Below are 22,416 nucleotides of genomic sequence, written 5' to 3'. Positions count from 1 at the left end.
TTTAGACATAAACTTTGGTACTGTTGAAAAAGGCAGAATTAGACAAATATACACACAGCCTATGGCAAAATTTCCTAATCTGTTGAAAGTTGAGGCTTCCCTTAGAAGATTAAATCAGTTATATTCATTTTCCACTGTGCAGCAGTTTGTTACAAGCATCCTTACCATCACAGATACACAATCCCCAAGCTAACTCTTCAGTTGCCTGAGTGAGATTAGCTTAAAATATATTAATATGATACAAAAAGAGCCATTCAGTCTTGGTCACACATATTGCAACATGCTATCAGAGAAGTAACACATAGGCATAACAAATGTGTGCACCTGCACACATGTGCCCGCATATCCAGGTTCAAAACAAGTAATTCATACCTGGCATCTACCATCTGCACAGACATCTAACCCATGCTGGCCACAAGAAGTCCCATCCATCACCTTTTCAGTTAGAAGAACAGGTTGATCCTTTCCAGCCGGTGAACAGAATAAGGCACATGGCTTTTCTGTAGTAGCAATTGATGGAAAAACCCACCAAATTGGTAAAAGGTCACTTAACAAACACAAAATTATTATCAATATTATTTTAAAAACTGGTATGTGCTTATCTCTGTGGTATGAAACTATGTTAGCATAACAAGTTATCTTACATACAGAGAAAACAAAAATATTTTGATCCTTTTCTCAGTTGTTTGAAAAACTCAAGTTGCTTTTCCTGCTAGAGCATACTGGTGCTATAAACTTGGCCTACATGTCATGTTCATTGTTGCAATTAAGAATATGCGCATTACAGCTGTTGGAATATTTTGGTTGTAATCTATACTTTCATTCTACTATATATTTGGCAGATCATAAATACTGGTTAAAAAAGAAACTTAACACTTTCCAGATTTTCTAACTATGCAGGTCAAAGAGAAAAAAATTAAGTAACTGAAACACCCTGGGAAGAAAAATACATGGATTTACAAAGTCCACATTTAAAAAAAAGACAAAAAACTGAACACATTCTTTCTAACATCTTTACCAAGGTCAGGCAATTTTCCACTATATTTCTAAAACACTCTGCAAATCATTTCTAATTTTGAAAGAGAATAAAAAAGTAATAATATCCTAGGAATCCATTTATTCCTAATGGTCATCATTTATAAATAATGAAGTTTGCTTCACCACTGCCAAAGTAATACCAAACAAAATAAACTGTGTCCTCTCAGTGGTCAACTGAGTACAAAATTACATGATTTTTTATATCTTTATTCGCAAGTGTACTGACTCAGAACTTCTTCCTAAATCTGTTGCACATTTTTTAAAGGATAAAGTCAATCCTGACCTTGAAGCTGATTTCACTTGGACACAATCTATGCCACTCTGACTTCACACTGACTTCTAGATTCCTGGAGTACATTTTTACTAGTAAATTAAACAGTTCCAGGAAACGTTCATGGGCACTGGAATTCTACTGTCTATACAGCTGAACTGTAAAGCAGCCTATGCCACATTTTTTTTGCCTGTGCTAACTAGCACTGGCTCAGTCTAGACTGGAAATTGCCACCTGCAAAGGACCATTTCCAAAAAGCAGTTTGGATGTCACCATCCTTTACAGAGTGCAAAAGAGTTGAAAATTACAGACACAGGACTTCAATGCCAGCTGATTTACACATCAGAGAGTGGTCTGGGCACATTTAATTTACTAAAATTGACGCAGCCTCTGGGTATCTCTAGGGGACTGGTGCAAACAGATGTGATCTCTTATGCCAACATGTGAAGCCAGTCAGACACAAGCCATCTCTGGCTGAGAAGCATGAGTCTCTGCCTGATTTTGTGCCCTCTCCATTCCTGTTATACTTCTTAAGCATATACTTCTTAATCCTCAAGTTCCCTGGGACCTTTAAGCATGTATCAACATTTTTTTTCTTTAACTGGTGTCCACTTTTGTGTCTCCTGAGGGACACCTCAAGACAATAGGATGTCTCAGAACAAAGTTAGATGAAAGCAACCATCCATACTCCTTAGCATGGGACAGGAAAGTGTCAAGATTTTTCATCAGATGTCTGAATTATTCGAAGTCAGGCTGAAACCTTTTGCTGCCTTAGGACATAAATCATGTGTTCCTGTGCTAAAATGAAATTCAATAAACCAAACCAAAACTAATTTGCTAGATAAGCACCTATAAAATAGCTGGAGAGAGTTCTTACTAGGAACATGAGCTAACATACAAGCCTAATGAAAATAGTCTCACAAATTTTCACTTTGGCACCTTGAGAAAAGACTTAGAAGAAAAAACAACGCCTTGTTTAGCTAGGCATATATTAAAATAAGTTCTTCATAATGAATTCACATTTTTAGGGATTCAGCAAAATAGTTCTCTTAAAATCTATGCTTTCTAATGGTTTCTGATAATTTGTTTCAAGAGTTAAATAAAGATATCAGTAATGAACTACTTAAAATATGGCAACACATACTTACAGTACTCCTGTGTCATTCCAGGCTCTTCTTTATCACCAGTTGCTATGCTTTTGTTAATTTCTCAAACTAACTGTTTTCATAACTGAAGTCTTTCTGTTGCTTTCTTTTTTTCTTTTTTTTTAATTAAATAAACTACAATAATAATTTAGAGAAAATTCAGTGGAAGGGCAGCTATCGTTCACATTCCTAGCAAGAACTTGGGTACAACGTTTTGTTTTCTAGTTGCTGATATTTTATACCAACATTATCACTGCACATACTGTAAGTTTGACATTACTATGCTCCTACTTGAGCACGTTCTTAATGGTATGGTATCTAAGCAAGTTTGTTACACTGAAGCATGCATGCAGTATGCCATGGCTTTGCATGCAGTAGCTGTTAGGATTTATAGAAATCTTATCTAAGTTTGTAGTATGCGCTACATATGGATTTCTGCCAAAATCAAAGACTGGTATGTGAAATACTCAAGTGTTAAGCTAAAAGTGCTCTCTGCTTCCTCAAAAGTAGAAGCTCACAATATCCGTACTGTCTTTTTGGCTTTGTAGGTAGAAGTATAGCTGATATATGCATGCTTAATGGTGTAGCATTCCTCTAGAAAGCTGTATTTCTGAGTCACTTCATACTACATTTCTGATTAAATAGGACCAAACTGATACTGAATTTTAATCCAAAGGTAGTCATTACATATCAAGAAGGACAAATTCAATAGGAAAATAAGACAAAAGATTTCAGAGCATGTGAAAATACCACCAGATCTTCCCTATGAAATAAAAATGACTTACCAAAAATCTTGGGCTTGGGGTTTGTTTGTTTGCTTTAGTTTTTATGAAACCTTTCCTAATCAACAAGCATATCAACAAGCTGTCAGCCGTATGAGCAGAAGGATAAGGATGTGGGAGATGGTTTATACTTGCCATCATTGATGACAGCCTGCCACTGGTGCACGTGCTTCTGATATGAGGATCTGACACTGAAAGCCTGGCACTGCCAGTCCCTGAAGGCAGGCACGCCAGCAGGACAAGAAGGATTTTCACATACTCTGTACTGCATTGTGGGACCGTGACATTCTCCTTCAAGGCCTGAACTAGAAAAGATGGCATAAATATCATGCTTTATTGCTGGTAATGTTTTGTCAAACTTACAGCACGGTTTATTTATGTTATACACAAATTAAATTTAAATAGCAGATTTTTTGTTGACACATAACATTAAGAAATCACCCACAAAAAAATCAAAGTTGCAGAACAAAACATGTTTGCCTTCTGTTTGTACTGGTTACATTACATATAAATCATCATGGGTGCTAAGCCATAATTTACACTTGACCTTGAAGAAGCACTAGGACTAGTAGGAGTGTTCAGTAAGGAGAACCTCAACTGCAGTTTTAATATAGTTTGGATGATTTTTCTCTAGCTGGACTGAGCCAAAGGTGCCAACTAAAGGAAGTAACAGCTGCAGATTTGCTACCTCTCCTTTTTTTGCAAGTGTGGTGTTGCAAAGTTCAGACAATATGCTTTGTTTCTTTTTGGTTGCTCCACTTGTACTTGCAGGTCCTAATGAACAAATGCAGAAGAACAGTAAGCTGCAGAAACTGGAGCTAGTTATTTGGAACCTTGCCTGGAAAAATGAATGAATGAAAGTGAAATTAAGACATCCCTAAATTCTAAAATAGCTTTTAGGCATACAGCTGGAAGTGGTGTTTAGATGGCAGGAAGTATGAAAGCATTCTGCATATCTAAGGCTTCTGTTAAAGTACCATGCTTTTGTACAGTCATGTCCAAGTTTTCCTCACATTTCTTCATGCAAACTTCTCCTTTTTAATCCCTCTGTCTTTCCTGTCATCATTTGTTGCCCCAAATCTGTTACACTGTCTTTCATCTTTCTTCATTTCCCGCTTTTGTTCTATTGTTTTCCTAAATCCTCTCCTCTCCTCTGGTTTAGTCTAGTCTAGTCTAGTCTTCTCTACACTTGTCTTCATTAATCAGCTTGACTCTGTTCCCACTTCTCTGCCTATTTATTTTTTTTCTCTTGGTGTATCAATGACCCACAAAATGGAGATATGGTACTGAGTAACCAAAACAAAAGCATCTTTTAGCTGACCACTGAGATATGGTGAAACAGACTCCATTTGAGTCAGTGGTAAAACTCCCTTTATCCCCAATGGCACAAGGTTTTCATTTTCACAAGATATGGAATCTAAATGCTGTTTCCAGGTATTCTGTGTAAATGTCTGTGAAGAATGTAGAAAGAACTCTTTGTAAAAGTTGCAATTGCTTGGCCCTCCAAATGAGACAGAAGTGAATTTTCTCCAGCAAAAAATTAAAAGACTAGAACGACACACTGACACTCTGCAAATCAAAAAAACATTAATTTAATTTTCTGTTGCTTTTTCAGGTGAAGCGCTTAAAAAGAAAGTTGTATTTTCCCATTAATATTATCTAAGCTTTTGACAGAAGCAGAAAAGAGTAAAAACAGTGTTGCCATGCAATAAAAAACCCCAATAAACAAATAATAAAACAATAAATAATATAAATAAATAAACCCCCTATTATCCTAAGTGTTTTTCAGTACTTATAAAAAAATAATTGCTTATGTATAGGACAACTATATCTGAATGGGTTTCTGTACTTACAAGGTTTAAATTCTGTTCAGAAATTCCTATGAGCAGCAATGGAAACCTGAACTTGTTCTTACCCAGGGCATTTGCGTTGTCGACTGCTGATTCCAGTGTTGCAAGTACGGCTACAAGTGCTCCACGTGCTCCACTCCCCCTCCATATGCTCCGCAAAAGAGGTCCGATTGATACACTCTCCAGCCTTACACCACTAGGTGAAAATTCAGCTCTTAGTAAATAAATCAAGGCACATGCAAAACAATTCACTGCTCCACAAGCACATGAGAAGCATAACATAAAGATTTTGTTCAATACATAGTTTTCATATGAGTCAGATATATTTTTTCCTATTGCTCCGCATAGTTTTTTTTTTTTCTGACCTAGTAAATACAACAGCCAGAGTCCTTCCTCTGGCTCAGTGGCCAAGGAGCAAGTGCAACTCTTGTTCACAAGATCAAGCACAAGTTAATTCCCAATAAAGGATACCTCCTGGAATAGCCTGCTGGAAACAGTCCCCAGATCATGCTGTCCCCTTCGTTTGAGCCTGGGCACTGCCTAGGAAAGTGCTTTTGGGTCCAGCCCAAACCCACTGCAGGGATTATCCTCCCTCTGAACTGTATGGATGATCACAGCACAGTGTACAGGGATATCCTCAGGACTTGTTTGGTTCATTATTACAGTTCCCACATGACTAGCAGGAACTGCATTGTCATTGACTATCTGGTATTTAATTTCAATAGAAGGATATACTACAAGTAGTAGAAAAATCAAGATTTTATTCACAACTTGTATTCAAAGAGAGAATGAAAGCCTCAAAAAGCTAGTGTTGGGAAAGTCAAGAGAATTTCTGGCATTTTTAAATCATCACCTCAATAATCCTGTATGCATATATTGTTTCCAAGGACAACTGGGAATTTCTCACTCAAAAACTATCTAATCACTATTGTTATGCTCTGTGAACTATGTCCATATCTGGTATAAATTTAACTCTGCAGAAACTAGTACTTTATCAACTTACACGAGCTGAATACTACATATTATGAAATTTCACCAATTGCAAAGCAATAAGGCTGCAAGTAGACAATGAACACTTAATGTCATTAACCTCAGTAATTCAACCCATTTCTCTCTGCACTCTTAATTATTGGTGAATTACTGTTATCAAGGGATAAAGTTCATGAAGAAGTCTCAGATTTTGAGCAAAACAAAACATGTCACTAGTGCTGTCAGTAAAGGCCTTTGTCACTTTTAGAATACACTTCCATTACTTGCAGTGTCTGTGCTAAATCTTTGCCTGGTGATCTTAAACTTCACCTGCAGTTTCAAACTGGTCTTCACTGATCAGCTGGTCCTAATTTTCCCTCTTTAATCATAGCATAAGTATACCACATTTGAATAGTCTTCACATAGGATGGCTCCATCATTATTTTGAATTTGAAATCAGAAACAACACATTTTGTAATGCTTTTGGATGTTTCAGACCAAAAATACTCATATTTATTTAAAGATACTCCTTCAGATATAATAGGCAAAATGGATTTTTCTCTAGAGACCGCATCTGCTTTATGTAGAGTCTGAGGGTTGCTTATAAATCCTTGACTTAAAAAATAACCAAGCTGGACAGGCTTTGCAAATGACATTTACATCACTTCCTAAGATCCTAAGGGGAGCAGAAGACAACAATACTCCATCTCTAAAATATAAGTAAAACAAAACAAAGCCAGAGATTTGTGTAATCTGAAGCTCATCTTGGACATATAATAAAGTAAACAAGAAGACTAATCCCTTCTAATCCTCTCAGATGTCTCAGTGATGTCTGCTTAGTTTTTTACTGCTAGACATAAATAAGGCATCCCTGTAGCCCGGCACAGGGCTCAATGAGTCTTTCGAATTAGAATCACTACTTCATTTTACCCTTACTAATTATTTACTCCCTACTAGCTAAGCTCTACAATAAAGAGAACGGTGTCTCTTCCCTCATTGGACTTTCCCAGGACTCATGTTGCTATCATAATGGTCCCACAAATATGAAGTTAGAATGAGTCCTCTGCAATAAGTTGCTATTATTAATACAGACATTAATATGCAAAATGAACACTAATTTTGGGTACCCAGTTCATGCTGGTGACGGTTTCATGAAGAAAACTTCTGGATAGTCTTAGTAAGAGCTGCTTCTTTCTTATTCCATACCATGGGCACACCAGTCTCAATATAAAGAACGCAACATCAAACAAAAGGCATGCCCCTGACTTTCCAGGTATTGACCTAAGACAGAATATCAACTACACACATTTATCAGATTCAAAAGGTCACAGCAAATGTCATGGTTTTAGAGATATGAAAAAGCATGAAGCCTGTTCTTCCTTTAGCATTAAAATGATACTATCTGAACTTCTTACTCAGTTGATTGATTTGTTTACTTTTTTAGGGGGATGACAGTTCTGGTGAATGTATGTGATTCAAAGAGCAAGTCACTCCTGTGGGAGACTGCTGTCAACACAGTATCATGAAAACCCCAAGATATATGCGTGTTCCTGCTCTGTTATCTATTTGAGATTATCTATCTTCATTTACAGTTATATACAGAGATGACAGAGATTATTAAACAGGAAAGCTCTTGAAGGACATTTAATGTCAGTCTGACTTCAGGTGACCACTTAATTTGTCTTTGATGGCATTCTTCTAATAACATTTATCACTCTTTTGCATGCACTGACACTATAAATATTTCTTCACAAAACTTATCCTGAAAAGTTTTATCACAAATCTGTATCAATTTCTTTGATGAGACTATTTCTAAATCTTAAATCGTAGCTGAGAACTTTGTACGTTTGAAAGCTTATGTTTCTGTTTACAGTAAGCAGTGCTCCAATGGCATTCCATTCATAAATAGGATACAGAACAAGAACAAATTTGAAATAAAACAATGTAAGCATCATAACACCCGTGGCTTTGGCTAACGTTTTAAAAAATGCATTGTTTTTAGGGATACGTACTTTTAAATCATATCTATATTATATAATAGATAACTTACAGTACATTCAACTATATATGTATGATTGTTATGATAATTGAGGTAAGCAGGAACGTAAACAAGTGCAAAGACCTATTCAGCTTGTTTCTTTAACTGTTAGGTGTTCAGTATCATTTATATTGCTTTTGCACCAGAAACGTACCTTTCCAGTGTCACAGTCTGTTCCATCCATTGGTGGATCCAGTTTAGTTTTGCATTCCTTCTCACTTTCCACCTTACACCACAACCCAGTACAAATGACGTGCTGAAAACCAAGCTCACAAGTAAGCACAAAATCTATCTTACACAAAATTACTTTCTGCATGCCATCCACTAACATTGTCATAAAAGCTATCCATTTTTATAGTACTGAAGTATGTTTAACGATAGGTTAAACATGCACAAAACCCGAAGTGGGCAGATTCTGCTTAGAATTCTACTGATCACGAACACATGGAACAAGTCAAGCTGGTGTGTTGATAGAGGGGGGGAAGAACCTTCTAAGTCTAAACCTAGGGGTCACAGCCTTTGCATACGGTAGATCTGACAAAGCACAAATGAACAACTTTACCCCATGATGTGAAATGGCCACTGTGCAGCTGCACTACCCAAGAAACTGGAAGAGGTGTGAGCTTTCTAGGAATTATTTTTAAAAATAATTTAGTTTTTTACTCCTTTTATTTAGTACTCATTCATTATATGTGTCACTACCAACAAAACCCAAGATTTTAAAACGAGTCTGTTTCCATACACAGGACTAACAAGTCTTTGTGCAGCTATATAGAACTATCGTCATAGGAGTTTTGTAAAAATGTGCTGTAAGAAACTTTGAAGCTTCCCTAAGACTTCCAAATCCCCTTGTTCATACCATCCTAATAATTGCTGCTATCTTATGCTTTTCCAATGATTCATGATTACTCTAGGATTCACTCATTCCTCTAGAAATATCTCAAAAAAGCAGTTAAACCTGATAATCACAAAGAAGACACAAACTAAACTGACAAACCAGGATGACATATCTTTGCTGGGAAGAAAAGAGAGATGAGAGGGGTACTAGTCAGTAGTGAATTTTGGAGATGGAAAGAAAACCTGCTTATTCTATTATTCTTAAATATTAGAACGAGACAGTTTTACCTTCTTCAAAGGAAAGAACAGCCGTGAGGTATGCTGGTTCACATTTCCCCAAATTTCCTTGGCAGCTTTCCCTAATTTCCTCTGAAAAGTCCTCCTTCTCCCACAGTTTTCAGTCATGATTTCATTCTCCTTGTTGTCTTTTTGCCCCCTTAATGGTAAACTGGGTGGAAGTGAACAGAGGGCACGTGGGGCTCAACTGTGGCCTGAATGTTATTGCATGTGCAGACTGATTCCCCTCAAACCCCATGCACCAGTACAGGCTGGGGGCTGACCTGCTGGAAAGCAGCTCTGCTGAGAGGGACCTGGGAGTCCTGGTAGACGACAAGCTGACCATGAGCCAGCAGCGTGCCCTTGTTGCCAAGAAGGCCAATGGTATCCTGGGGTGTATTAAGAGGAGTGTGGCCAGCAGGTTGAGGGAGGTTCTCTTCCCCCTCTACTCTGCCCTGGTGAGACCCCACCTGGAGTACTGTGTCCAGTTCTGGGCTCCCCAGTTCAAGAAAGATGAGGAACTCCTAGAAAGAGTCCAGAGGAGGGCAACTAGGATGATAAAGGGTCTGGAGCACCTCCCCTACGAGGAAAGGCTGAGAGAGTTGGGCTTGTTCAGCCTGAAGAAGAGAAGACTGAGAGGGGACCTTATCAACACATACAAATATCTTAAGGGCGGAAGTCATGAGGATGGAAGCAGTCTGTTTGCAGTGGTGTCCAGCAACAGGACTAGGGGAATGGGTGCAAACTGAAACATAAGAGGTTTCAGTTGAATATGAGGAAGAACTTCTCTACTCTAAGGGTGACGGAGCACTGGAACAGGCTGCCCAGAGAGGTTGTGGAGTCTCCTTCTCTGGAGATATTCAAGGCCCGCCTGGATGAAGTCCTGTGTAGAATGCTCTAGGTGAGCCTGCTTTAGCAGGGGGGTTGGACTAGATGATCTCCCGAGGTCCCTTCCAACCCTTGCGATTCTGTGATTCTGTGATTCTGTGAAATATGTATAGTACTCCCAAATTGGGGCAAGAACGATCAGGAGAGGAGGACGGTTCGCAGGGAGGATAAAAGATAAAGATCAGCAATTTTTTTGAAACCAGGGTTGCCAGAAGATGTGCTTTTTCTGAGTGAAATGATTTGTTACATTGCTAAACACAGTAAGTGTCTCTGTGCCTTTTATACTATGCATGAAAAATGTGATAAATCTTATGCTACCTTGAAAAAGTCATACTGCACAGGAAACATAATTCTACAAAAGACTGTGTCTGAACCAAGGAACAGGACAGTTCCAGTGGGAGTCTTGCATGTAAAAATGTCTGTAACATCAGCTTTCAAAAAAGGCTAAGATTGTAGAAGTCTGAAGCACTGCACAGAAGCAAGAGACAGGATGACAGCAGTCAGACTCACTTCTGATTGATCCTGTAAACAGTTTTGTGCTGAAGCTGAACTAACAAGAAAACAGTTAGCCTATGCATATCCCAAAATACAGCTACAGAAGTCCTATCCTGTTCCTGGATAATTTTAACAAGCATTTTTCAAATACGCCACTGTAATTTCTCTTCTTATTCAAGGGAGAAAGAGAATTTATTCTTCTCAAATTTTTTTTTAAACATGCACTTTAAGATAAAACTTCAGAGCCAAGAACTCAACTTAGCAAGAATACTTCTGGGCCAGTTTTGGAAGACAATGTAGACAAGACAGTATCAGATGTTCATGGCAAAGTGTTTCCATACCAACTATGAAATGACAGACTACACTGTTGGAACAACTCCACAAAAAATATATGGTAATTTAATGTTCCTAATTCAAATAATCTTTTTCACTTGTCAATGACTACATTTGAGGAAAAGCCATCCAGATTTTCAAAAAATAAAGTCACATTTTCCTTTATGTCACATTTTTTTTTTCTACACACTTTGATCTTGTGCTCAATTTCACTAGCATATGACTGTGGAATGGCTGAGAACAAACCTACAGTTCCTTACAAATCCAGAAACAATTCTTCTTAACTTAGGAAGACATGAAGTCATATTGACGAGGGTTGGGGTACCTGAACACACAGATGCACTTCAGCTGTGTAAAGGAAATAAAGTAAATAAAATCAAGACACTTGACTTGCTAATGGGCTTTGTATCCCTCTGCATGTTTCTGCAAATACTTGTATACCGCCTCCTTATGAACCTAACTCCCCCAGCTAGAAACATCTTTGAGTCTGAAGTGAACTGTATTCTAAAAACTTATCTTCACCAATTTTTAACATAAGCATTCAATATTACTATAACATTTCTATTATAACCCTAGACTTGGATAGTCTCCAAACCCGAGAAAGTGGATATATGAAATTTATAAAATTAGAGAATGACTTGTAAGGTTTTTTCCTGGGCTTTTCATTTCAGTCAAATCACAAATAGACTCTTTACTCTTCAGATTGTACTTCTACTGCAGAAGAAAGAGAAATGGAGATTAGTGTTACCATTTAATTTTTGACATTTGGGTATTTCTGCATGTGGCTGGGGAAAAAAACATGATGCGCAACTTGGTTTTTTTTTTTTCATTAGCAACCTGCAGTGCTGCAGATCAGGACCAATTTGAAAACTAACAGAAATCTGGAGGCCACTGTAATTATTATAGTCACTCAAAATGGGAGGATAAACTTCTAAGCCAGAAATTTACTCCTCTGGGGAGAAAGTTTCATTCAGTCAAAATCAGGATAGCTAAGTTAATGTTCACAGAGGTTTACTAGTTATCTGTCATACGCACAGCCCAATAGTTATTACAGTTTTTTAGACTAGCCAAGGGAAATAAGAGTTATTTGAGATGATAAACTTATACTCATGATACTAGGCTATTCACAATTTGTACAATACTCCATTGTGTGTACTGGAAAACAAAATATTGGCCAACCACACACAGAGGATTTTTTTCTGAAAGACTGTGTTAATAGTGAGTTTTTAACAGCAAAAGCATATAAAACACAACATGAAAGTCACAATGTACTACGGAAATAGCAGAGGTCATTGCAGCTTTTGGGAGGGAGGGGGGTTGAATGAAAAGAGGCAGGTCTGCGTGCATCAGAGGGATGCTTTTCCAGTGATATAAGCATCTGGAAAGAAGGTCCAGTTGAGAGGAAAGAAGAGAGACAAAAAGAGCATTTCAGAACTGTATTTGTGCAAATTCAAGATTGTTTGAAGTGTGGTGGTGGAGATGAGGACAGATATTTCACCACGGCTATAATAGTTCCATTACTTTTGTTCTTTTCATTGTGATCTTCCCCTGAAATGCCTTAAAAATCACCATGAAATATAATCAGTCTCCTACTTCTTTGTAAAGATCACAGCTGTGTTATGACAAGAATTGTTTTAGTGGAACTGACTAGATAGCATTCGCATCCTGGACTTTAATCTTAAAAGCCAGCATTTAATAGTTCAACAATTATATTAAATTGTCAAGCTATACAATCACATTTAATCATCAAGACCTACTTCTGGGCCATGATCTCACTATCTGTTATGTGAAACAATGTTAGGGTCTAATTGATTCTTGTGTGAGACAGCATGGGCATAAAAGCAAACTTGGCTCCCTTACAAGATAAGCATGGCGACATGGCATAAATCTTGTACTCTGAGATCCACTCACACTTTTCTCTATAAAGGCTCTACAAATTTTGCTTAGGGTGTGAGAAAAAAAATCTTTGAAATAAAGATGAAAAGGAAAAAATAAAGTCTGGACACTATTCATGAAAGAAGAGCAGGAAGGGCTCACTTAGGAAAACAGGGGAGTAAGCGCTCAATGGTCCCTTCAGCCCTTGGCCTTAGCCATTAAATCATAAAGAGGAATTCCTGATAGCAAGAGAAGATCATTGGCATCCGCAATGTTTCTCAGAGGCTGCCATGTAATGGGACTGTAAATTATCCTAAAGTGCTACTCAATAATAAAATTTGTAGGAAGTTAAATCTCAGCAGAAATGCGTTATTGATTGTACCACTGATATTTGTAGATTATTTTTAGATAATTAAGAAATTTATTTTCCATCATTACTAAATTATGTTCTTATTTGAATAGCTGTTATATATTGAACATTCTTGCTTAATGTAAAAGACTGCATGGAAGTCTGGTCATCAAATTCTCTTCTAGCTAGTCACAAAAAATGTAAGACTCTGACTTAGTTAATAATTTATCTTTTACACAGTTACACTGAAGTGCATGAACTGTGCAGCAAGTAGCATGTATCCAAGAAATCCTGGGCTATAAATTCTTGGATTTACTGAAGTTTAAATGAACCTTCAAGGAGTATGTTCCTCTCATTTCCTGGCTTGTGGACAACAACTGTAACCACAGTAAACTGTCAGTTATTGGCAAAGTAGAAGAGAGTATACAGAGATAAAAGAACGTAGTTTGGATTTCATGGAAAATCCAGTGGTTGCCAATGTGTAATAAAATAATTATGTTAATAAATTAATACTGCAAATAATGAAATACTGTACTGAATTTAGAAAAGTCTTCTAAATGTTGACTTCTCCAATGGCAGCCACAATAATCTGCACAATCAACACAGTGCATTTTGAAGTACTTTCATAATATGTAAAATGCAACTGTTTGGTAGGTTAAATTCAAAACACTTATTATTTCAATGTAACATTCTTGTATTTCAGAGGGAGATGATAACATTAGCTACTAACTAACAGCACCTCACACTCAGATAATGTCAGTCTCCCACAGTCCATGTACTAGAATTCATGAACGATTTCTGGGAGTTTATATAGCTTGGTTCTAGCCCAATTTAAATTGCAGCACTGTTTTTCTTCTTTCTCTTCATACATAGGAGAAACATATGTAAGAGCAGGACCGCTTTCTTATCTTTTGGGCTGTGCTCTATCCATTACTCTGAGCTTCCTCTTCACTGTAGAAATCGTATTTAATTGGACTAGGATACTGTAAACTTCCCTAACAGAAGAGCTGAATTTAAGACCCACAACAGGGAACAGAAGAAGGAGATCTGAATATAGTGTCTAAGCTTGCTGTAACTAGCTCTTCAGGTCTACAGTCTGAGGATCAAATTTCTTGGATTTTTTTTGTTGAGGGGAAGGTGGGAGTGTAAATTTTGCTTCCAGATGAAAGAACACAGAGGAAAACCAACAACACGACTTTACAGTGGTTGGCAGTGGAGCTTTGGAGAAATTATCTTCTCCCTCAGTGCAGATTTTCTTAATTCTGTCCTTAGTGTCTTTTATTCATTTTTATATAATTTCTAATGGGTCCAAAGCTCTAAAGATGCATTACAATAATTTTGTGCTTCAGTATTTGCCTATATGATTTCTGGTTCAGGATTACCAGTTTTGCAGAGGATTTTGGTGAAACTGCAGCAGGATCTTCCCCTTGCTCTCTTCTCAGAAACTGTTATCCACTCTTCTCTTTTTGTTAAGACTGTAAGGTTATCAAGGAATACACTTGGTTTATGAAGAAGACTGAAAATTAAATTGCAGTTTGTCATAAAAAAAGAATAGTTGAAAAGATCACTGGCTTTTTGTATTGTCTTGCATCATTACTAGGTTCTTTCTTCAAAGCAAGCCCGCATGTCTTTGGATTTAAGTTACAGTGTTATCTTAATACTAGTATTTCACAGGAATGTCCTAAACTAACCATTTTAATATAAAGTAATGATGCAGGAAGTGGGAAAAGAAGAAGGATGGTACAAGTGATTCAGCTGAAATGTGTTCTTTTACATACAAAATGCCAGAAGAGGAGAAAATGATTGAAGATGACTAGTAATGGACAATTAGGTACCAGCACCCAGAGCCTAAGTACTCTCTGTGCAAACAGTTGAACACTACCATGGTTGCATTAACTGAATTTAACTTCCAAACATCTCTAAAATAATAACAAAAGCCAAAGAAACCTTGGAGTCAGGACCCTAAGAGAAGAATATTCACTGCATTTGTGAATGAAGTACAATCAGCATGGGACCACTTGTCTATCTAAATTTAAATGCCTGAATTAGAACTCAGCACAAGGGTATTAAAGGCGGAGAGGTGCCCAGAGAAATGAAAAGTATTATGCAACAGCAAGTCTCCAGGTTTTACTATATCTTCAATTACTTCTGAAATTTTTTACCTGGTAAAGAAGACCTAGAAGAAATAATGGGCTAATGCTCTACCATTTCCTTGTTCAAAATAGGTTTCTAGGGAATGAGAAACCAAAATCACATCTTTTAATTGAGAACAAAGTACTAAAAAACATGAAACAGATTGCAATTAATGAAAAAAGCATGTAGTAATTAGGTAGAAGTACATAAAAAAGAAGTAATTCAGAACATTTTTAGCATCATTACATTGAGTTCTATTGCTCCTCTCTGAGAGTGAAAATTTTTTCAATTAAGACCGTGAAAATAATAACCAGAAACCTACAGCTGGTTTTTTTTTTCAGCTATGCTACTCTCAGCATGTGGGAGTCATGCATGTATTGCAATGTTTCCTTTGAGAATCTTTAGGATAAAGATTACTCACATTGAATCTCACTAAAGAAAGAGTACTATGTCCAAGCTGAAAAGATGAAGAGAACTGAAGTACTAGAGGAGTAAGGAATTATGCTTTCATACCAAATACTCCTGACCTATCTCTCCACTCTGACTCTGATGAAGTTTTATTTCACAGTGCCTTCTAGCCACTGTTCTATCAACCCATACTCCATGCCTTTCATATATTTGTAGTATCACCTACTCATCTTGTCTTGGTTACCTTCTGAAGGGCATCCACGTGTTTAGTACTTGTCCTGTTGACATTAAAGAAGGATGATTTTTCTCTATTAAAACTGTTCTTAAAATGCATCTTCAATAAGATGTCCACTAGTATTAGGCTGTAAAATTATGAAGAGCTCTTTGATTTTGTTAATCTGTCTTTTCAGGATTAACATATAGTGACACTGCTTAATGCAGTGGCATGAAGCAATGCCAGAAAACTGACTTAAGTGCTGGAACTCCTATTGCCATGGCATTGCACCGCTCTGCCAGGGCTCTCGGGCCACCTGCTGGGAGGCAGGGTATATTCAGCAGTATAGAGCCCAGCAAACGCCACTGTTCTCCTGCAGAGCTAGCACAGGCACAGCATATTCTACTGAAGGTCAGATAGGGAGGGTCAATATCTAAACCATAATGAAATGGAACCTACACGCAAAGTCTGGTCCCAGTGGAATAAATTGCAAATATTCTATTTGCTGCAGTGAGGTGACTTCACACTATGACATTTTCTATCTCTAAAGTACAAGGAACATATCAGTGGCATGCTATGATACAACATGATTCAGGATGTTTGGAGAATCAAAATAAACCTTACAAGATAAAAAAATGAAAATGTTTGTATTAACTTTGGAAAGCAAAGTGTAAACTTCTCATTTCAAAGGTGCTAAGTTCTCTTTCTCTCGAAACACTTGCACAAAACTATCTCACACAGAAAAGTGAGTTGGTAGGTGTATTTTCTGAAGTATACACCCATCCTTACCTGCATTTCCTGGCAAAAGGTAGCGGTTGGTCCAAAAAGAATCTGACACTGTTCATCTGCAGTATACGTCATTCCTGGGAGCTTGGAGGGAATAATCACAGAGTTGAGGCTCTGAGGATTCATCTGTAGCAGACAGTTACTGGCCTTTGACCTGGCAATATACAGAGATTCATTTGCTGAGCAATCTTTAAGACTGATTGTCATGCTGACTTAAACATGCATTTGACATTATAAAAATGTGGACTCTTAAGATTTTTTTATTTGTCAACATTGGGATGTCATTCGGAGAAAAGACTCCATATAAATTAATATGGCTTAACTGATACAAGTTAACGGTGTCTTCTGATGTTACACATTTGCAGAAAGACAATATAATTTATCAACTATAATATGAATTTCAGGAAAACAGTGGACAACATTTTAGTGTAAAATTTACTTAACTGATTAAGGTTTGAATAGGGATTTAAACAATTATAAAAAAGTAGACAATTTATAATGCATAGACAGCTATGTAGCTTAGTCTTCACATTTACTAGGACGTCAAATTAATCACTTCAGGTTATATACATGGACACATTTAAAGATTCATACATTTCTGAGCTGGTAGCCAGAAATTTAACTTTCCTCAAAAACTGAAGGAAAAATATTTGGAAATACTTCAACCTGTTAAAGAACCAAGTCATGGCTTTGATTTCTGTCTAGATTCAGTACAAATGTGTCAGACTGACACATCTAACTTATACAAACTATTCCAGTGTCATAAAGCAGACCTTTTGAGGACTGCTTAACTGTTGCTAGTAAACTCTCAACAGACATATTTACAAACTTAATAAAGGAATAGAGCGTTAGGGAACAGATCTTAGTTGAGAGATATAGAGTGAAACAAAATGTTTTAATTTGGTTTCTAGGTATACTAGTATCTATTAAATATCTTATAGTAAATTGCTATTTAAAAAGTTAACATAATGTAATTATACTATATGGTTTGATATTGAATGGCACAACATAAATCAAAGAATTGTCATATACATATAATATGTATCTATAAATATATGTAATTATAATCATCTACATTAACCCATGAAAATATAAAAATACAAATACAAATAATTGCTGACAACAGATTTTAATAAATTTGTCAAATATTATATAGTTCATGATGATTTAAATTATTTTGATGGGCTATATAAACAGAAGTCACCCACAGAAGTGGTAAAAATTATTGAAAACTTGTTATTTCAGGATATTTATTGCAACTATTTGTAAATGACATACAGTAAGCGTTCTTTTTCTTGAATGATATACCTGAGAAATCTTTCCAGATCTTCCCTGCTGCACCGAGACCATGAAACATCCCCAAGATTCTGTCCTTTAATCCATTCCCCAGACATGATATGGAGACCATCTGCACAGGATGGGTGGTCATTGTCGTGGTTTATCCCCATGCTGAATTTTGAAGTTATTAAAAATAAACCAAAGCACAACAAAATAACAAGTTGTTTCCAGAATGTTCGTAAGTTAAAATTCTTGCAAGAGGCTATGAAAAACTCATACATATTACATGAAGGAAATCTCTTTTGATTTTTTTCCATGACACCTTTCATAGAAGTACATGGAACCACGTGTGGAGGACAATTCTATACTGAAAGGAGAAAGTGAAGCCTCATTCATTTGATAAGAAATATTACATTCTAATCAGCTGTTCAACATGTACTGCAGATAACCTTTTTAGTGTTCAGAACTGCACAACTATGGCAGGTTTAATGAACTGTACTTCTCTGGCTAATGGGCAACAAAAATACTGGAAATCCACTTTTTGAGATTAGTGAATTGTTTGACATTTTGGCAGTGATTCTATCTTAATTCCATATGGAACTGGTTTGTTGAAGTTTTATAGAATATTAAAATGTCTACTACTTTAATGTATAATTATTGTATCTAAAGAAAAATCACCTAAATGTGTTTTCAATGTCTACTGTTAGAAATAAAACTGATGAAGCAATTCAATGGTTTTTGATTTTAAAGAGTTATATGCATCCATATGCATCCCAGTGAGTTCTTGCATAGGCCACAGCAATGAAAAATTCTACTAAAAATCTGCTTGAAGCTGCTACTTTAACTGAAGTGAAGACCCACTCTCATTCACAACCAGTAAACAGAGAGAAAGATACGCTTAAATAAAAATGAAGTTTTCAAAATTAGCTAAGTGGATACATGCTTGACTGGCATTAAGAAATAAATGAAATACTGTCAGCTGTTTTTGAAGATTTGTAAATATGTATGACACTAGTCTCCAGAGCATCGGATTCAAAGGGGTTCTGGAATTTGGCAGCCCTAGTCTGCCATGAAGAAAAGCAAAACTTTAGAGTGAATAAAACTTTATACCTTGTACTGATTCCTTCAGTCAAAGAGCAGTGAAATCACTGCAAAGATGGGAGAAGTTTGCGACTTCGGTAGAAAAACCAGAGTACATCATGTATCTCCATATCTCACCACGCTGCAGTGCCAAGGGACATAAAAGGCCTGCCACCCATCACCGAAAACACCAGCTCACTTTTCTTCGCCACTCTTCCCCAAAACACCCTTACAACTAGATCAAATTTTACATTGTTTTGCATGCTGCATTACCTTGTGTTTACTAATGAAATGAATTTAAATGCCGTGTAGGGCTTTATCTTGCCTATCAGAGTGCTCAGTCTCTTACAGTGATGGGTACACCCCACAATCTGGAGCACTGGAACAGCTGCCTCTGTAGGAATCAGACAATGTTGTTAGCTGTAAACACTGCAACTGAGGTAAACAAACCTGTCTGACTCTCACCTTAGCTTCTGTCTTTTCCTGAACTGCCTGAATGGGACAAAAGAACTACATGAAAGTGTCTTTATACTTTCCTTATGTTGTTCTTACATGCCTCACATGCAGAACTTGAGAAGTCCTTATCTCCAGAGTTCTATCCACAACAACTATGGAAGAAGACACAGAAAATCTAATGACGCTTTACTTTGCTGACTGCACAAGAAATAGATTTTGCTTACAGATCTTCAAGTTACATACTTCTTTATGGCAAAAGTACTCATTTATCAGTATCATATATACACTATGATTTGAAATAAAGCATTTACAACATACAAGTACGCAAAATCTTGTTGATACAATTATAGAATTGATGGCTTCCACTTATGCAGAGTGGGAATTAACACATTTATGTTATTTAAAACATTTTTTAAAATTAAAAATAATTTTTAAAAGAAATATTTTCTGATTACTATTGTTTCCCATCCACTCTGAAGAGCAGTTCTTGAAGTCAAACTTTGTCACAAACTAGTCTGTAAAAACATCCAGAAAAATGTGTGCTGAGCTGAACCAAGATTGTCGTTGTTTCAAAAACTACTTCCACTAGCCACCATTACAGACAAACATCAGTGTAACCCTTTTTTTCCAATCTACTACCACAGAAGTGTTCTGTATAGTCTATCAATACATGAAATTTGAGGACAACATTGTCTTTTAAGGTAAGAAGTGGTAAAAACTGGTGTTTTATAGGAACTATGTATATCATCAACATTAAGCACTAATAAAAGAAAATCTAATTCCAACCATCTTCCAACACTGCAGCTGCTGTACTTCCGTAACACGCCTCCTATTCTGCTTTAACACTCAAACGTAGTTTAAAGTATCTGCACTAATCCAATAGGATTCATTCTTCCATATGCTTCTGCCTCCAAATTAAGTACATGCAGCAAAATACCCAGCAAGTAGTGAAGACCGGTATCAAAGCCTTTGACTATCAGAATGAATAGTTACTTCAAAAGGGATGTACAGGTCATTATGTTAACATCAACAAATTAAATGGCAGGACAGTATGTGAGGAGTATGCTAAAGTAGCAACACAACTTGCTCTTAAAATATTTTCAGAAATCTTTTCCTCAATACGTACTGTTGATCTATTCTATAGCATGGTAATGACTGCATACTTTTATCTGATCTAGTATCAATTACAAGATCACATAAAGTAAATATGCAGTAGTGCTGACTTCTGGTTTTGTTCACCACATCACATTATGTGTGTGGTGAAAGAAAGAAGCTGAACAGTCATTGCTACCTTCCTATCCAGCAACAGAGTAACTAACGTAAGCACATATATCTACTTCATTAACAATCAAGGATATAACAATATTCAATGCTCACACTTGTGGCCATAGTATTTTCTAGCCTTTCTTGCTGTACTCTCTACATCCTTTCACTAAAACAAAGGCACCACACAAACAGCATCTATGTAAGGTGCTGTTCTGTGCTCTTCCTATAGAATTCTTTATGCTAGCATTGGGCACATTACCTTTTCTGTCCGTAAGCTCCTCTCTCCCACAGCTGTTATCATTCAACCTCATGCAAGAGCAAAGCAGCACCATGTGCATGTGGGAGGGAGACAAGGGAATTTGGGGTAGGTAGGTAACTTCATAACAGTTTGAAAAAATGTAATTATCAAAGACGACAGTGCTGTATTTTAACAAGTAGTAGATCATACCTATATGGAAAGAAATCAAATTCTATTTTAAGAACAGATGTGTTATTTTTTCACTGATATATAAAAATGCTCCACCCATTCTGGTTAAAGACTATGTATGGCAGATATAATATGGAAGTAAGAAGCATCCTATGGAATGTATTCCCTAACTAAAATATCAGCAATATTTCAACTCACACTATTCAACTAAACTATATTTTAATAATCTCAGTTTAAAAGTATTTTGACAAAGAGCCTTGGTCAAATAAACTCCACTAACATTGTACATGGTTGTCAAGTCAACTGAAAAAATATTTTTATCTAATAAAACCTCTAAAACTTGTTTAAAAAACACTGCCAGATTTTTTTTTTTGTGATATCATGCAGAAAATTGGAGCAATCTCTGCTAAATTTTGAAGATGATCCCTGTTTATGTTTAGTATGCAAGAGGAATAGTACAAGGAAAAATCCTTAATTTCACTGCACTTAGAAGTCAGAATTAAACAACTCAGGCCACTGAAAGTAGGAGACAAATACTAGGTCCATTTTTCTGTTAAAAAGTAATTCTTTTAAGACTCACTACTGCTGCAATTATACGTGCAGAGCTGGATTCAAGAGAGACAACAGCACCTCTTCTGCCATCAAGGGAATGGGTTATATTCTCGCAGGCACAAAATGCATTCCTGTGTCAACCCACATACTGAAAAAGTACCAAATGCCACGCTTTGAATTGATTTGATTATAGCCAAGTATTAAGAAAAAAAAGCTCTTTTAAGTCTCAACAAAGGGTCCTCAGTCATTATGCTATATTTAAATCAGTTAAATAGGGCTATGCACACATCTTCTGGAAAGAATTAGCTCTGCATTGTGAAGCGCTATTTTATATTTCTTTTTACTATAGGACTCCAAAATTCTCCTGCACATGCTATATTCATGGCATCATGGATTTGCTCAGTGACCCCACACTCCTCCAGGTGGAAAGTTTTTATTATTTATTCATTATTTTAATTGTGCTTTGAAAATGGCAGATGATGACCTAGTTATCACCATCACATTCCACTTAAATGCACAGTAGTGCAGCTGAACAAGAATGATGCTATGAACCTGGAAACAGGCAATGCAGGCACAAAGACTAAGTAGTATCAAAAACTTAGGATAGTAACAATTAATTGGGAGAGTTCAGATAGATGTGGAGAATTACTTAAGGTCTATCTGTAAATAA

General features: G+C 36.6%; 1 protein-coding gene across 1 annotated transcript in view; it reads right to left on the bottom strand.

The window, feature by feature from the left end:
• The window catches only part of ADAMTS19 (ADAM metallopeptidase with thrombospondin type 1 motif 19), a 152,948-nt gene that overhangs the window by 45,675 nt on the left and 84,857 nt on the right, over positions 1 to 22,416 (bottom strand). The window contains exons 9-14 of the mRNA XM_009648858.2: positions 17,996 to 18,136; positions 16,691 to 16,841; positions 8,248 to 8,349; positions 5,152 to 5,282; positions 3,372 to 3,541; positions 373 to 500 (exon numbers count right to left, since the gene is read on the bottom strand). Of these exons, the coding sequence (XP_009647153.1) occupies positions 373 to 500; positions 3,372 to 3,541; positions 5,152 to 5,282; positions 8,248 to 8,349; positions 16,691 to 16,841; positions 17,996 to 18,136 (823 nt within the window). The remainder of the gene's footprint in view (positions 1 to 372; positions 501 to 3,371; positions 3,542 to 5,151; positions 5,283 to 8,247; positions 8,350 to 16,690; positions 16,842 to 17,995; positions 18,137 to 22,416) is intronic.

The sequence above is a fragment of the Egretta garzetta genome, unplaced genomic scaffold (assembly GCF_000687185.1).
Source record: "Egretta garzetta isolate BGI_Z169 unplaced genomic scaffold, ASM68718v1 scaffold281, whole genome shotgun sequence".
Classification (NCBI taxonomy): domain Eukaryota; kingdom Metazoa; phylum Chordata; class Aves; order Pelecaniformes; family Ardeidae; genus Egretta; species Egretta garzetta.
Note: the sequence above shows the minus strand (reverse complement) of the source record. Positions and strands in the feature narration are given on the sequence as shown.